The 16827-nt window shown below is 43.1% G+C and overlaps 1 protein-coding gene across 1 annotated transcript in view; it reads left to right on the top strand.

Moving 5' to 3' along the window:
- The window catches only part of LOC135900129 (sperm-specific sodium:proton exchanger-like), a 76932-nt gene that overhangs the window by 13384 nt on the left and 46721 nt on the right, over window positions 1-16827 (top strand). Inside the window, exons 6-8 of the mRNA XM_065429562.2 lie at window positions 570-668; window positions 8542-8812; window positions 15597-15740. Coding sequence (XP_065285634.1) covers window positions 570-668; window positions 8542-8812; window positions 15597-15740 — 514 coding nt within the window. The remainder of the gene's footprint in view (window positions 1-569; window positions 669-8541; window positions 8813-15596; window positions 15741-16827) is intronic.

Below are 16827 nucleotides of genomic sequence, written 5' to 3'. Positions count from 1 at the left end.
AAATTCTGATTTCTAGAGACACTACAATTTACGTACCCTCAAACTCAACAAAGTGCATACACAGTATCCAGTGATTGTCCTATAAAAGCATTTTGGCGTTTTACCTGCATCCTGACAAGGAAATGCGAGTTGGCTTGGAGCTAAAATTTTTCTCTCAACATTTCATATCCTTGGTCACGATTGATCAAATTTTATCAGGTTTAGACCTCCAGGACATCATTGTTTTAACAAATGCTAAGCCCCATTTAAAAGTGGGCCATCGGATGCCAATTGAATTAAGGAGAAGACATGAGAACATTGTCATACACAGTATCTTATGGAACTCGTAACCGATATAATTCCCCTTACTTTCTTTCCAAGAAAACGCGTCCAGATCTAGAACGTGTTTTTACAATGTTCCCGCTTCCAACACAGTATCGGCAGGAAGCGTATTTAACGAGTTAGCTTGTTTAACCGCTTGTTTTGCTAGAATGAACCTCTGTTTTGTTATTGCTTTTGCTTTGCAAAAGCGCATATATACCGGCATAAAAATTATCACGTTCATCTCTGAATTTATTTTTTACTTCCAGGTCGCTATCCTGTAGTCGCCACAATGATTCAGTCAGAGGCCCTATTCAACGCAGGCATGACGTGGTCCGTCTTTGGCTTTCTTAGTGGAAACGCATATCGTAAGTCAACTGCTTAGATCACTTAGTCTAAGCATGGCTTTTAGTGGGCGAGCAATGCTTGTCTCAACTTGGAGCCGGCGTGTTGACCAGAGACTCGTTCTCTTCACACGGACAAATAGGAGACAAGTGCCTTGTTTCGATGCTGGCAGCATGTTACGGCTTCCCGCCTTTGCTCGTGATCGATCCGCTCAAATATCTACCTGCGATTCCTCTGCCTTGTCTGAATATCTTTCAAGAACAATTTCAAACTGCAGAAACTGTATGCGGGCAAATATTTTTATAGTTGACTTTATAAATTTGGACGTTAGGACGTTCTGTTGAATACCCTCCAGCAATGTGCTGTAGTAACGTCAGCACAGAAGTCAGTTTTTATTTATGAGTGACGGAGTTGCCTACAAACTATTTACTAAGGTAATCGCAAATAGAATCAGGAACACCTTAGACTTCTGTCAAGCAAAGGACCAGGCAGGATTCCGTAAAGGCTACTCAACAATAGATCATATTCACACTATCAATCAGGTGATGGAGAAATGTGCGGAATATAACCAACCCTTATATATAGCTTTCATTGATTACGAGAAAGCGTTTGATTCTGTCGAAACCTCAGCAGTCTTGGAGGCATTACGGAATCAGGGTGTAGACGAGCCGTATGTAAAAATACTGAAAGATCTCTATAGCGGCTCCACAGCCACCGTAGTCCTCCTTAAAGAAAGCAATAAAATCCTAATAAAGAAAGGATTCAGGCAGGGAGATACAATCTCTCCAATGCTATTCACAGCGTGTTTACAGGAGGTATTCAGATACCTGGATTGGGAAGAAATGGGGATAAAAGTTAATGGAGAATACCTTAGTAACTTGCGATTCGCTGATGATATTGCCTTGCTTAGTAACTCAGGGGACCAACTGCAATGCATGCTCACTGACCTCGAGAGGCAAAGCAGAAGAGTCGGTCTAAAAATTAATCTGCAGCAAACTAAAGTAATGTTTAACAGTCTCGGAAGAGAACAGCAATTTACAATTAGCAGCGAGGCACTGGAAGTCGTAAGGGAATACATCTACTTAGGGCAGGTAGCGACTGCGGATCCGGATCATGAGACGGAAATAATCAGAAGAATAAGAATGGGCTGGGGTGCGTCTGGCAGGCATTCTCAGATCATGAACAGCAGGTTGCCATTATCCCTCAAGAGAAAAGTGTATAATAGCTGTGTCTTACCAGTACTCACCTACGGGGCAGAAACCTGGAGGCTTACGAAAAGGGTTCTACTCAAATTGAGGACGACGCAAAGAGCTATGGAAAGAAGAATGATAGCTGTAACGTTGAGGGATAAGAAAAGAGCAGATTGGGTGAGGGGACAAACGCGAATTAATGACATCTTAGTTGAAATCAAGAAAAATAAATGGGCATGGGCAGGACATGTAATGAGGAGGGAAGATAACCGATGGTCATTAAGGGTTACGGACTGGATTCCAAGGGAAGGGAAGCATAGCAGGGGGCGGCAGAAAGTTAGGTGGGCGGATGAGATTAAGAAGTTTGCAGGGACGGCATGGCCACAATTAGTACATGACCGGGGTTGTTGGAGAAATATGGGAGAGGTCTTTGCCCTGCAGTGGGCGTAACCAGTCTGATGATGATGCTGCTGCTGCTGATGACGATGATGATGGAACTTGTGGCAACCATTTGTTTATATCAAACCGCTGCAAAATTTTTTGCACGAAAATGCAAGTACGGGCAATTTTAGGAAGCACTCGCGATATCCGTGGAATAGAATACCAGAATGGTTGTATCGATATCGTTGGGGAGGCCCCTGTTATTATGCGGTGATGCGCCAACTAGGACTGGTCTTGATGTTGCCGCGGCACTAACTGAATTGAAAATGACCACAGACCAGCCATTAGTTATCGATTTCTGACGTTAGACTATATTTCAGGAACTTTCCCGCTATTAGCAAATGCCTAACCGACATAGAAAGCACTACCCTAGCGTTATACCAATTCGGAGCGAAATAGACAGCATGCTCATAGATAACGCACAGTCTCGCTTGGTTCGCGCACTTGAGGTCCGTTCGGATGATGCCGAGAATCACTAGAGAGCTTTATAATAGCTTTTGCAATCAAACTTAAAGGCATTACGTACATAAACGAATAACGTTGTCCTTACTGCGCGTGCTCGGTATGTTATTCTTTATCGGATGTTCACGGACGCTATGGAAACCTAGGTTATTTGTCAAGTTTAACGTACGTTCTGTATACATAGGGTAAGACAGCGTTGTCGAACATGGCGGCACCCATGGCTCCCGCTTGAACGTGAATTCTCGCAATGGCTACGCTCTCGTTCTATTTCATCCCCAGTAACTATTGAAATGCGCTTTCGCTACCTCTGTACACGCCCGAAAAGTTCATCATAAGCGCATAGCTTGCCCAACTTCTGGGATCATTCGGCGATTTAGGCGTCCGTAGGCCTAACCAGACGCACCCACGCAGGAACATCGCAGGATAGTTGCTAATGGATTGTCTTTACTTGGATACTTTTGACACGAGGCACCAGACGGTACCCTGTATTCTATCATCTTCCTTACGTTTGCCTTCCTGTGCGTTAAGCTAAATGTCTTGAGGGGAGGCGCGCCGTAACATCGCGCAAAGCTGCTTGCGTTTTTAACGCACGTCAGGTGACGAACGCTACTCTAAAACTTTCTATTCACGCAGATATCACCCAACATTTTGCGGCGTTTCTGGTATTAACACAAAAAAACATTCGCTGAATCAGAACAGGTAATCATTCACCTCTACCTCATCGTCTTCGTAAGTACAGTACGAACCGATGCCGACCCATCATAGTTGAGCTTGCTTTTCACAAAACTAGGACAGCAATTATTTGTCATGGTAGTAAGCTCAAGGAAACTCGCTACACCATTGGTGAAGATCTTTCCTATATCTGTCCGCAGCATATCTGTGCCATTTTCCTTGCGATGGAAGACACCTTTCAATGGTTCAAACGGTTATGCATTTGATGCATCGTCACAACCAGTAAAGGAAGTCGCCTAGCAATCACCTCGTGATCCCAAAGCGCACTGTCGTGCGAATGCCACCGCTGGGAATGGGCTTTCTCTTACCGTCATTCGTTCTATCGTGAGCAGCTTCTTGCCCAAGCGAGAGCTCGTGTCTAATCTTGTCTCGTAATCCACAAGTAATGCACTGACACTAGCAAAACAATGGCTCACTAATGATGCAAATGAAGTTGAAGTTTTAGCAGATTTGTCGGGCTATAATCTGTCTTAACGACCGCAAAGGCTCCCTATGGGCAGCCGTTCTCATCGCTGCAAACCGACCACTTGAAAAATATTATGGCTCTTATGTCGCTGAAGACCAAGAAACTGCAGAAAACCAGAAAGGGTCTTGTTGGGCGTGTTCTAAAAACTACCTTAGACCTCGCAATAAACTAATATTCGGAGCCAGTTTCATACAGCGCGCTATAATGCACATATGCTTCGCTTTACTGATTTTAGGTTTCCGAGCTTTAACTTGTGTAACCAGATTTTCGTACTGAGTAACACTAACGCAATTAATGTGTTGACGTTTGCCTTAATTTTTTACCTAGTGCAATTAGTACCTGAACCAACACGCTTTACACAGTAATCGGAAAAAATCTTGGAATTTAATGCTTATAAACAATTCCTAAAACCTCTCATCGATGACTTGTCTAAATAAAATCGGCATCCACAAGGTTATTCACGCTATCCCGGCCACGGCGGCCGCATTTCGATGGGGGCGAAATGCGAAAACACCCGTGTGCTTAGATTTAGGTGCACGTTAAAGAACCCCAGGTGGTCAAAATTTCCGGAGTCCTCCACTACGGCATGCCTCATAATCAGAAAGTGGTTTTGGCACGTAAAACCCCAAATATTAAGGTTATTCACGCTATATTTGGCTACAAGATGGCGCCGCATCAGACCTCAAGAAAGTCTATTTGTCTCTATGATAAATGCGATTGTGAAGCCATTAAAAACCAGCTAATTACCTTCCTCTCACTCTTTCAAACTAAATTCTAGAAACAATGCGTTAATGATGGTTGTATACTCAACAAGAACAAAATAGACGAGCTAGTAAAAAAGTACTTTCCTAAAGCTACTTTCCGGGCTACCTCACAAAAGCCATAGTTCTCAAAGTCATATAAAGGGTTGGAAAATAAAAATAAACATGTTTTATGCGCAGCAAAGTTGAAAGGCAACGCGCACGCGTGCGAAAAATACTATGCGTCTGAGAGTGCTTCCTTGGCAGCCATCCGTCGCGCTAAATAAACGTTCTTTCACGTGGCCTTACATAATATGCTAGAACAAAACCATAGGAAGTTTTGGGGGATATCTAATCCCACTAATGAATCTAATAAGGTGTTGGCGAACGCTGAATGTGCTGAAATCTTTACTATTACTTTTTCATCTGTTTTTTTTTGCTGTCGAAAGTTATGCGCCACGTTCTTATTTATTCTATCCCGTCGAAACAACAAAATTTTATTTGTACACTGTCTCGGCCATTTATCATCCCAGATTCAAAATATTAAACTGTCATCCTCAGCTGGTATAAAATATACTACCTAAATGTTTCGAAAAAATACCAAATGCATTTCAGCTACTTATCTATGCTTGTTACACTGAATCTCTTGCCACCAGCATGCGTGAGAATTAGAAAGTGGGAAGGGTCGTTCCCGTCTAGAAAACCCGTAACAAAGACTAACTATTACGTCTGTTAAGTCTATTACGTCTATTACTATTACGCCCCACTCTTGGCTTTTGCTTCGAGTTGCTGACAAATTCGACTTCACTCTGCCATCTGCTAGCCGCCTGGTTAGCTCAGACGCTAGAGCGGCTGCCCCGGAAAGGCGGTGGTCCCGGGTCAGAGTCCCGGACCAGGACAAATATTTCTTCAACTGTGAGGCTTTTCTTTCCAGGAACCCGTATGGGTTTCCTTTGTAGCAAATGCTACAAAAAGGTAGATGTCTGATTTTTCCCGTTATTAACTAACCATTGAAGTACCATCCCATGTATTCACAAGCGTCCCTTTAAAGACAAAGAAACACACCATTTGCTCTCACATTATGAATTTGCTAGGCCCGATCCAGGGATTTAGTTAATCACAGCAAGGATTTCGCAAGGGGTTTGTCATGCGAAACTCAGGTGGCCACCTTCCTTTTTGACTTACACACTAATCTCGATCGTAATCTGCAGCCGTACGCTATCTTTGGGACTTTGCAAAGGCATTTGATAAACTGCCGCATCAACGACTCATGCTAAAACGATGTCGCTTGACCATACGTCCGACATTCTTCCATGCATCAAAGAAGTCCCGAATACCCGTTCCCAAATCACTTTTATCAACAACCACTACTTTAAATAGCTCCCCATACAACGTCAAGTATGCCGCAAGGATCCGTCCTCAGGCCCTTTCTGTTCTTGATACACCGGGAGTCCCACGTAACTTGAGCGAAACATTATAATTATTCAAATCCCACGCAGCTGGACAGAACAACGCAATGTTTGCCGCCATTTCGAGATATCTTGCGCTTCGCCTAATAGCATAATGAGTCGTAATTATTTAAATAACCTCAAATAATACCATTCGTTGAAAAGTGTTAATGAGAAAATTGTATGGCAACGGAAAAAAACTCCCGGTACAGTTTTGTGATGCTCCAATACGCGCCACAAAACACTATCTTTTTTTTTTCAAGCATGAGAGAAAGCTGCATTCACGGGAAATTGTCGCGCGACTGGCCGCTCGAGGCACTTTACGTGTATTCGAAGGCTTCCTTCATGCCTGTAAAGCCGCATTTATGTAGCACGTATTGAACAACCGAAAGCTATGTTGGAAGTTTATCATGTTGCCCTACAATTTTTTTCATTGATACGTTTCATCTAATTACAATATTTGAGAAGTTGATTAGTTAGGTATTTTGGCGGAATGCAAAAACCCCTCCGAGTACCTCCAAGCGACGGCGAACAACATTACCTTGGTTCTGTAGAGCTAGATGGCTTTTGCATATTTAAGGTTTCGCTCAATTTACGGGGGACACCCCGTATACCAAGAACCTGGCTACACATGTTTCCTGCCCCACCTAAATGCCCGCTAACGACTGCGTCACCTATCGTGTCGCCTCTCACCAACAATCTCTACAGGCTGACGATAACTACGCACGAAATTGGCGCTACCACTGATTAATGGCACTCAGCCCTAAAAAGTATCAATCTATATCTTCCTCCCACCATTCTAATCCCCTTTATTTTTCGTACTAAATTCCTGACGTTCCTGCAGAAGCCGTCAACTCATTCAAATACTTGGGTGTCGCGGTGTGTGATCACCTATCTTGCTGTACACATATTACTAACACCATCTAATCTGTCAATAAAACGCTACGTTTCTTGAAGCGCAACTTACGTTATGCCCCCGAACATGCGAAACTTTAAACCACTAATTAGAATGAAGCTTAATTTTACATCCGCCATTTGGAGCCCACACCAACCTCACCTCTCCAGCGCTCTAGAAGAGATAAAAAACCTCGCCGCTAGATTCATTCATCCCATATATATCAATTAGTGGAATGCATGAATGCCATGTTCGCACGTCCTTATTAAAGGCAGAATCACGTTTATCCAGTCTTCCTCTTCGCCATCGTATTCTTACATAGTCTCAGTTCGACAAGTTTCTTTGAAGCTCTCTCGGTAACCCCCCCCCCCCCCTTTCCCCCCATCCAGCACCCATATCTCCTCATCGCACCAGCAATGCACATGAACCCTCACACCGACAATCTCGGCACTGTAGCATTTTTCTCACACGCTCAGCCTCCAAATGGAATGCTCTTTCTCATCACATCCGGTCAGTCACCTGTCCATCAAGTTTCCTCTATAGGTCAACGAAATTATTTTGAGTTCACCCTACTAGGAAATGTGGCTTTAGCACGTTAACTCCAACGATTTCATTTCATTCTTCAAACACCGCGTGCAATCCTTCAGAGAATTCAGCAGAGCGTTCGTTGCGAAAATAAGCAAGCATACTGCATATGCATCGTTTGCCCTGCACCACGCCTAAAATTTATTTCTTTTTGGATGCTTCAGTTGGTTGCTTCTATCTTTATATATATGGAAAACACAGAGCGAGAGAAGCTTTTCCCTTAAAACTATGCTTCTTTCACATTTCGCATGCTGAGGTTCTGGTTCGTAGCTGTGCAAGAAAATAAGTAGTACGCTAACGTGGCAGACATCAGCGTAAATACATAGCAGCAAACGTGAAGTCACAGTTGCGGAAACAGGCACTTGTACAGGCGCGAGGGAAGAGAAACTATATGAAAAAAATTAACGCGGATAACTTTCATGATAATTCAAAAGAGCAACACACCCTTTGTTTGAAGCAAGATCGGGACGTCTGAAAACGTGGAGTAATGAAAGAAAATTTGCAGGTCAACACGACTCAAACATAACGCATGCAAATGGTGCTGAAGCCGTGTAACATGGTGTTGTAGAACGCCACAGTATCATTTTAGAATAAGATGTTTGCTGGCGCTAACTGTTCAGTTGCAAATGTAATCAGCGTGGTTAATTGCGTCAGTAACTATTGTGAACCCTCTTCCTTATCTTCCTTAGTCTTCCTTATCTTGAATAGCAGTCTAGCTAAGACTTGTGCTCGGGTATTGGGAGCACGCCTATTGGATTTGTATATTCATTTCAATTCGAATAAGTTTACTGTCCTAATTCGGCGGTTTTGATCATGTCCTCTTCCTTTTACCACGTCACCACTTCCACATTACCAAACCAAGACGCCCAGCTTTTGATTATTGCGTTCCCCACACTGTTCAAGCCATAGATGCAGATGCCGCCATGGATCCTTGCAGAGTACAACGACATCCTTATGTTCCCGGTTCAAAACCAGCTGGTGGCGGTGATTGTGGGCTGTACCCTTGGTGCTGCCACGATGCGTGTGCTGAAAATAGTCTCCTACGGCACCGACTCGGTCATCGTGGTGGTCATGTGCGGCACCTACCTCACCTTTTTCCTGCTCGAGTCGGTCCACAGCTCGGGAGTCACCGGCGTCATCGTCTACACCATGGTGGTCACGTCGGACCGACTCATCTCCTGCTCAGAGCTTGAAAGCTCGCTTGAGTCGTGAGTGTGCAGGACTTGTTTTCTCGCTAACGACTTCTTTTTCAACGGTGTCGGCTTTTGCCTCATTGTCACTTATGCTATTACCGTGTAGTACAAGGTGAGCACTCGCATTCAAAACATCTGGGACGTTGTCTTTGGTTTCATAGTGGCAATTCACACATGCCCACACGTCACACATGCCCAATTGTTCCCATGTTCGCAGATTCCGCTGTACTAAACAACATAACTGCCCTGCTGGAGATAACGGAAACCATGTAACGCGCATATTTACGCCGTGCTACCTGCGCAAAAATATGGCGGTATTGAAGGCCTCGTTTCATACGTATGATGAAATTCATTTCAATCCCCCATGGTGATGAATTCAGGAGCGTGCGTGAGAACCATTGATTACTCCTGTATGTACGGTGACTAATGCATTAGCATAGCAACGGACTTCCTGCATCTTCCATTTCCAACTCTTATCTTCGATTGACTGCATTCGCCGCTATCCTTCTGATTCGTGTTGCTGGTCTTTTGTAGAATAGTTTCATCTAAATTAAAGTTCGGGACTGAATTCACAACGCGTCTCGTTCATAAATGCCCTTTGTGATTCATCACTTGCCTACGCGAATGATATACTAAGCAGCAAAAATGTTGGAACTCAAACTTACAAACTTTTCTAGCGTGAGATCTTTTCGTATGCTGTGCACGAATAGCAGCGTTTTACGCCAAATTGAATACGAATCAAATAAACTTATCAGCGAGTCGACTGAAATATCAAATATATTTCGAATAATTTGCTAATAATGTACAGCCTTCGCACCAATATTATTGTAAATTCGCACATCACAAATGTTAACACCAGATTATTACAGAGGCTATAATTTCATATAATACTTCGTCTTCGCAGTCCTCTCCTATTCCCGCAGATCTTCTGCACACAGGAATCTAGCCATTCGGCCCCTAACAGTACGAACAAAATTTTATGCCATGCTATTCACAAAACTGATTTTATATCGTGCGAAGAACTGAGCAGTTTGTTCGCAATCTATGGGCTCTTCGGACCTTGCTGCGTTATGCATTATCGCATAAAGATCCAATATCAAAAAATTACCGACGATTACGTTACTTCCTAATGCGAAATTTGAGCGCAGCAAATAAGCTGTTTCACCTTTTCGATAGATTGAGGCAAAAAAATCGAGCAACACATGTATGCGCTATCACAGAATTTTTTTTTTATTTTTCACACGTATTCCTTTAACAAAGACTCCATTAACAGTTCTTGACAGTCATGAAGGAAGCTTTGTGGTCGGAGAAATAGACTGATATATGTTCGACTTGGTACACCAATGCTTGATTCTCAAAGACGAGATCTATACAAGTGCCTCGCGAGGTTGTCACAGCCGTGGGACGCGTTACGAGCGAGAGGAACGGGATGTTCTCCCGCATAAGTGTTAGGAAATTGCTGTTTGTCTTTATGTCAACATTAAAGTCCCCCACTACTAACATCGGTGTGGATCGATGGACGGTTAATGCGAGTTGCAGGAAGTGCACGACGTCTTTCGTGAGTGCGGTAGCGGACTCACGAAAGCGGTATCAGTCGGTCGCTGCTAGCGCTGGGGGGATGAAAGGGGGGCGGAGCTGGTTACGAGGCCGACGACAACGCGAAACCCAGGAACGGACGCCAAAGAGCCATTTGTGTAGCCAGCCCTCCTCCACAGTCTCTCCTCCTCCCTTCCATCATCCTCCCTCGCCCGGAGAGCCGACAGCGCGCATGCGCGGCGGCGGAGCAGCGGCGCATGCGCGGCGGCGGAGCGCGGCGGCGGAGGCGAGCTGGTTACGAGGCCGACGACAACGCCGACAACGCCGACGCCGACGACGACGCCGACGACGACGACGACGCGAAACCCAGGAACGGACGCCAAAGAGCTGCGCTCTAAAATGCGGTTGGCAGATGGAGTAGCACACATCATATAAATGCTATAAACGTGAATAAGGTGCCAGAGAAAGCCTGCCCAATGTTCCGATAAGAGGACCTATCTTCGCCAAGAGATACGTCCTTTTAACAAAAACGTTGTCCAGCCTTTCTGAAGAACCCTATCCCTTTTTATAACCTTTATACCACATTACCGTATAAAGGCTATACAATTATTCTTGTGGGCCAATAAACTCTGAGTGTACCTTCGCAACCAAACCAGGTATACGCGAGGTCTGCGGTTATGGCGAAAATAAAGCACATTTTCCCTTGTTCGAATGTTCGTGGTAGATTATGCTTATTATGCGATTACTTATTGGTAATCTAAGGTAGGTTACAATGAAACATATTCTTATATACGGGGTGATCATTTTTAATTTCCCAAATATTCTTTTAGATCGCCTGTCCCAAATAACATAGTTACTGGTCCTTGTTGATTTATTCAGAGAAGCGGACATTACTTTCACAAGAAATCAAAACACATATTCTACTAACTAAAAGAGCTTACTAATTAACTCCCCAATGAATTACTTTACAGGGAATATTTCAATTTAATAATTAGAGCAGGGGAGGTTGCAAGGCATGTCCGCCTAGAGTGAATTTCCAGAATGACACTAGTTTGGTTATATGCGCTCCCATATTCGCCGTAAATATAAACTGTTGTTCGACTTACTTTTTGTCTAAACCCTCTTTTTTCCATTGGAGCACAAAAGTAAATGGAACGTACCGATATCTTGTTCCGCACTTTGGGAAATGGCATCTAGAAACTGGTGTCATCCTGGAGATTCATTGCATGTGCATACGTCTTGCAAACTCGCAAGTCGCAATATGTGCCATAAAGTAATTATTTAAGAAGTCATGCAATTATGGAATTTTGGTGAACAAGTCGATATGTAGTTTCATTTTTCGTGCTAGTAATATCCGCCTCGTTCAAAATCCAGTTCAAGAACAAGTGTTACGCCATCTGCCCCAGCACTGTTTAAAAATTCCGGAAAACTTAACAAATGATCTTCCCGCGTACTAACGAGCATACGTTGATGCTGCCTCCATAAGGAGTACGATAGAATACACACTTCAGAATGCCAACTCTCAACAAAATTTTATTGTTAATGATTGTTTTGCTCACCTCTCGAGCTCTAAGACTTGAGCAACATCCATTAGACGTTGTGTTCTCCCCAAAACAGATGACATTTTTGCTTGAATTTTATGCTTGATCGCACATACATTAGATGGCATAAAGTATTCGAAAGCTTCTCTAGAAATATTCGGATTTTTCAAGTGATTACTATTTGACTTAAGGACGTCATTGAAAAATGACTACTCGTTTTGAGGACCGAATAAAATCGAATAATATTCGTTTCGATATCTGATTTTTTTTTTAGTTTTGCGGACCTCTCGCTTTTTGTGAATACGGGTCTAGATTCCTAACTCATACAGCGGCAGTGTTTTGTTTACCCCCAATACAACGGGAAAGTGTTATTTCTTTATGGAAATTGTCATAATCATAGCGCTCTCTGACAGAGACCTAATGTCGCACTACTAGAGCCAACTAAACTTCAAGCACACCTTTCACAAATGTCCATGTGTAAATGTTTTATGTAAATACATCCTTCTACCGCAAATACCGACAAGAGCCACTAAAGTATGCATGTTGTACGTATTTTTGGTGAATACAGTATTTCACTATGCGCCGGCAATATACTTTCGACTTTAGCATTTTGTAACATTAGACCTGGCAGTGCAGTTAGCGGTTGCTATAATGAACTTCGCTCTGAATGAGCGCAGTCATTTCCCTAATTTTTGTATGCCTCGTATTATGTTTTTGAGGGCACAGTACAATTGCTTAAGGTATGTTGTCATTATTAGTGCAAGTATGGTTATCTTTAAAAGGGCAAGTATGGTGATCTCTAAAAGGGAAAAAAATGGTGCTTTTATAAATGTTCCTTCGAGTTATAATGATGCATAATGTGGGTCTTAGGTTGGGTTATGCGTAACATTGTCTACGTTCAACGGTGCCTGTTCGCAACACTGCGTCTTTGCAACGAGGAGGTACTTCTGCTATTCTTTTCTCAACAAAAAAATTTCAACAGACTAACAATCGAAAATTGTTGCGGCCTTAATTATTTTCCGCAACAGTGGGATATTCTCGTTGAATATGCTTTTCCTACCACAATGCAGGATGTCGACGTAATTGGCAGTTTTTTCCCCTGAGTTGTTCGTTGGTCCGGAGCTTGACCGTATATATATATATAGTCTTTCCTAAAACTTCTTCATGGCTCTTAGAATTGGCGGAGCATTTTACCTCCACACGAGGACTAGAATTATTGGTTTCTACAGGTCACCGCTCAGTGTTACCTTTCTTTCCGAGCCCACCGCCACAGGATGCCGTGAGCACCACCACTGTAAGGCTGGCGTTTTCATCAGTTCTCAAGAGCAGTGGAGACATGCGCAATTTTTGTGCCCGCGCTCGTGTTTACTCGTTGGTGAGAACAGTGGACACCTAAGGAGGGTGCACCTTTGCGTTAAGTATCCGCCCCCTCGGCATCGCTTTAACGCGCACGACGTCTCTTAGAGGCGATGACACTCGCGCGAGTCGCTCTCCGAAATCCCCAGGTGGCGAACGCCATTCCGACGGCCAGGTGTGCTCTCTTCCTGGTTGCTTTTGTGCCGTCGTCGTGCCATTGCCGTCATTAAGTCGTTGTCATGTCATTTGTCACCATCGCCATCATTCGACTCTCGCTCAGTCAGTGGCCTCCACGCCATCGTTGTACTACGGTTCTCGTTACACGCTCATCCTCATACCATCGGCATCGTCACATGTAGAAAAGGGCAGTGAGAATTAAAGGGACACTAAAGTGAAAAATGATTTCTTCTGCGTCAGTAAATTACCGTTTTACACCACCGAAAACCCCACTCTTACAGCGATAACACGTTTGGTAAGTCAGAAAAAGCGCAATAACGAAATACGCGTGGCGACGCCTACTTAAGTTCCCGCACCTGGGGGCTGTTACGTCTTGGATTTTGATGGCATCTTCTAGGGCCTACTAATCATATATAGCGGTACAGATAGACTACATTGTGTTCTAAAGGAACCAAATATTAAACGTGGCAAGTTTCGGGAACCTTTATTCAGCGAACGCGGCCAAATGCGAAGACATACTTTGGAATCCCTGACGTCACGCTGACGTACCGGAGCTGGGGTTTCGGCGTGAAATTCAAATACTGATACTGATACTGATTTATTGTTTCGCTTTAGTGTCCCTTGAAAATCCCCGTAAAATTAATAAAATATATTTTCCTCGTCTACATGATGCATTTCCTCCCTAAACAACTGCCTTCCTCTCCAACAGTGCTCGAGCACTCGCCGTCTTTCTGAACATACAACGGCCTAACCGAAGGCTTTACGACCACGACGGAATGACAATGGGACGAAGGTTTAGAAAGGATGAATATCGTATAGCGATGATAGCCTGGTGACGAATGCGTGAGTAGAGCGGGATGACGACCAGCGTTTACAGACAACTGCATAATGATGGCTGTGAGACGACTGCATGACAAGGATGCCGCGACGAGGGCTTGACGACAGGAATCGGATGATAAATCTGAAATGACCCAATTTCATTATCGTCCGTTCTTTTGTTTAAGATATGCAGCTCTTCGCGCACCGCGGCGTTTGCTCACGCTGTAATGAAAAATCGCATCGTGGCTTGGAAACTTCCGCAGAATGTCGGCGATTCCAACCGCTTCTGAGCAGTTACTTTCTTATTTGCTCTTATATTTCTTCACCTTCGTTTTTACTAATCAGGGATTCCAAGAACTGCCATAGGGAGCCAAGTGTATTCTTACGAGCAGAGAAATGACTAGTGTTGATTTTTTACGTTCATGGTATTTTTTTAGTGCATTTCTTCACAAAACCTGCTTATTCGATTTGAATGGCATTGTTAGAGTCACTTCCACGGCATGGCCGCGGAAAGACTAGAACATGGATTTTCAGAATTTATCGCGGGGAGCAATTGACGCATTATTTACTCATGACAGGAACTACAAATGTCCAATAATGTTAAAGGGGTAATTGGAACGAACGTCGATAACTTTTCACTGTCATTTCTCTGTATAATATTATTAGCTTACTGTATTGAAATCTCACATCACTATGTTGCCCCAGCAGTTACAAAAGACTTCTACATTACAATTATTATTATTATTATTATTATTATTATTATTATTATTATTATTATTATTATTATTATTATTATTATTATTATTATTATTATTATTATTAAATATATATTCGTATATCAAAAACTATAGACCGTACACATGAGATATTTGGCTTAAATGTAGTGCATTTCATAGCACATATGCTCTAGAAATTTTTATGCTCTGGAAACAAGTGTAATAAAGGTGCCGTTACTTTGTAAGTACCATGATCTCGCCCTTAAAGCGAGAACGCTATAGAAACCCTGTTTAGATTAAAATCTCATAAAATGAGTGGGGCCTTCAAAGAACCGAGAGATCGGCGAGCTCAATATTGCGAGGTATAACTGCTAGCCTGCACCACAGTCCAGGTATAAACATTAGCATTACACACTCCTAGCCGTTCTGGGATATTTTAGTGCAGATTTTCTTTTGTGCTCCAGCTTGCAGCAAGGATTTGCCGTGATATCTCACCTAAACTATGCAAGGCCTGAAGCAAATCAATGCGAGCCGCCCAGCGCACAGTGCTTAGCAGCAAGGATTTGCCGTGATATCTCACCTAAACTATGCAACGCCTGAAGCAAATCAATGCGAGCCGCCCAGCGTTCAGTGATTACCGGCGCCGTTGTGCAGGTACTGGGCGGTGTTATTCGACTGGACTGCAACGCTGACCACGTTCATATGTGCGACGTTCACGGCCTACATGATTGTCTACTACTTCCGCACATACGACTGGCAGGACATACTGCTCTGCTACATCGCCAAGATGACCATGCGGTCAGTGCATGCTTCAGCGACACACGTTCTGACGCATGCCTCGTATTGCAACCGTACACGCGTTGCTTACAACAGACTGCAAGAAAGATGGTAGCGAAAAAATTAAGAGTGTAGGAGAGATACATGAAATTTTAAAGAAAAGCAGGCTACTTCTATCGCTGTTGTTATAGGGTGATCCAATTTCACTTTCTATTTTTTACTAAATTTTGAGGACTGCCAGCTTACTTTAAGGGTATTTTTTGACTTTAGTATAAAGGCATTCGACTCCATCAGTCATGAATTATTATTAGATAAACCGATCTACTATGGTATCCGCGGTGTCGCCTTAAAATTATTTCGGTCATACTTGCAGCATAGATGACAATATGTGTTCATTAACAACGAATCCTCCAAAATTTCTTGTGTTACGGCAGGTGTTCCCCAGGGCAGTATCCTTGGGCCTCTTCTGTTTAATCTTTACCTCAATGATCTCGTTAATATTTATCCCGATGCCAAATTCATAAACTATGCCGACGACACTACTGTCCTGTTTTCGTCCAATGATGCTTCGGAGCTAGTGTGAGTGGCTAACTCTTGTTTGGAAAAAATATATTTATGGTCTCTAGAAAATGGTCTCAAGATTAACGCTGAAAAAACAAGGCAGCCTTTTTCAACCGAAGAATAAGAATACCTGTCTTTGTAGGAACGTGGTGTTAGGGTCTTCTAAAATTGAACTCGTCCCTTCTGTTAAAACACTCGGGGTCTTTTTTGATGAAAACATGACCTGGAGCGATCATATTGATTTTTTTGCAGTCAAACTCTCCCAAATTACTGGACGTGTTTTCTCTATTCGCTAAATGCCTCGGAAGATTAAAATGTTAATTTATAATGCTTTTTTTTGCGAGCCACCTTCATTATTGCTGCCTTATTTGGGGCACCACACCTGTTACAAATATTAACCGTTTGCTTGTAATACAAAAGAAAATTGCTCGCTTAATTAGTGATATGCACTTTGACTCCCCATCTGAGCTCCTATTTAAAAAACTTCGGGTATATAAAGTCAGTGATATGTTTACCTACCACCTTGCTCTTGGATACCTAAAAGAAA

This window comes from Dermacentor albipictus, chromosome 4 (genome assembly GCF_038994185.2).
Source record: "Dermacentor albipictus isolate Rhodes 1998 colony chromosome 4, USDA_Dalb.pri_finalv2, whole genome shotgun sequence".
Lineage (NCBI taxonomy): Eukaryota > Metazoa > Arthropoda > Arachnida > Ixodida > Ixodidae > Dermacentor > Dermacentor albipictus.
This window is presented reverse-complemented; position numbering and strand designations above follow the sequence as displayed.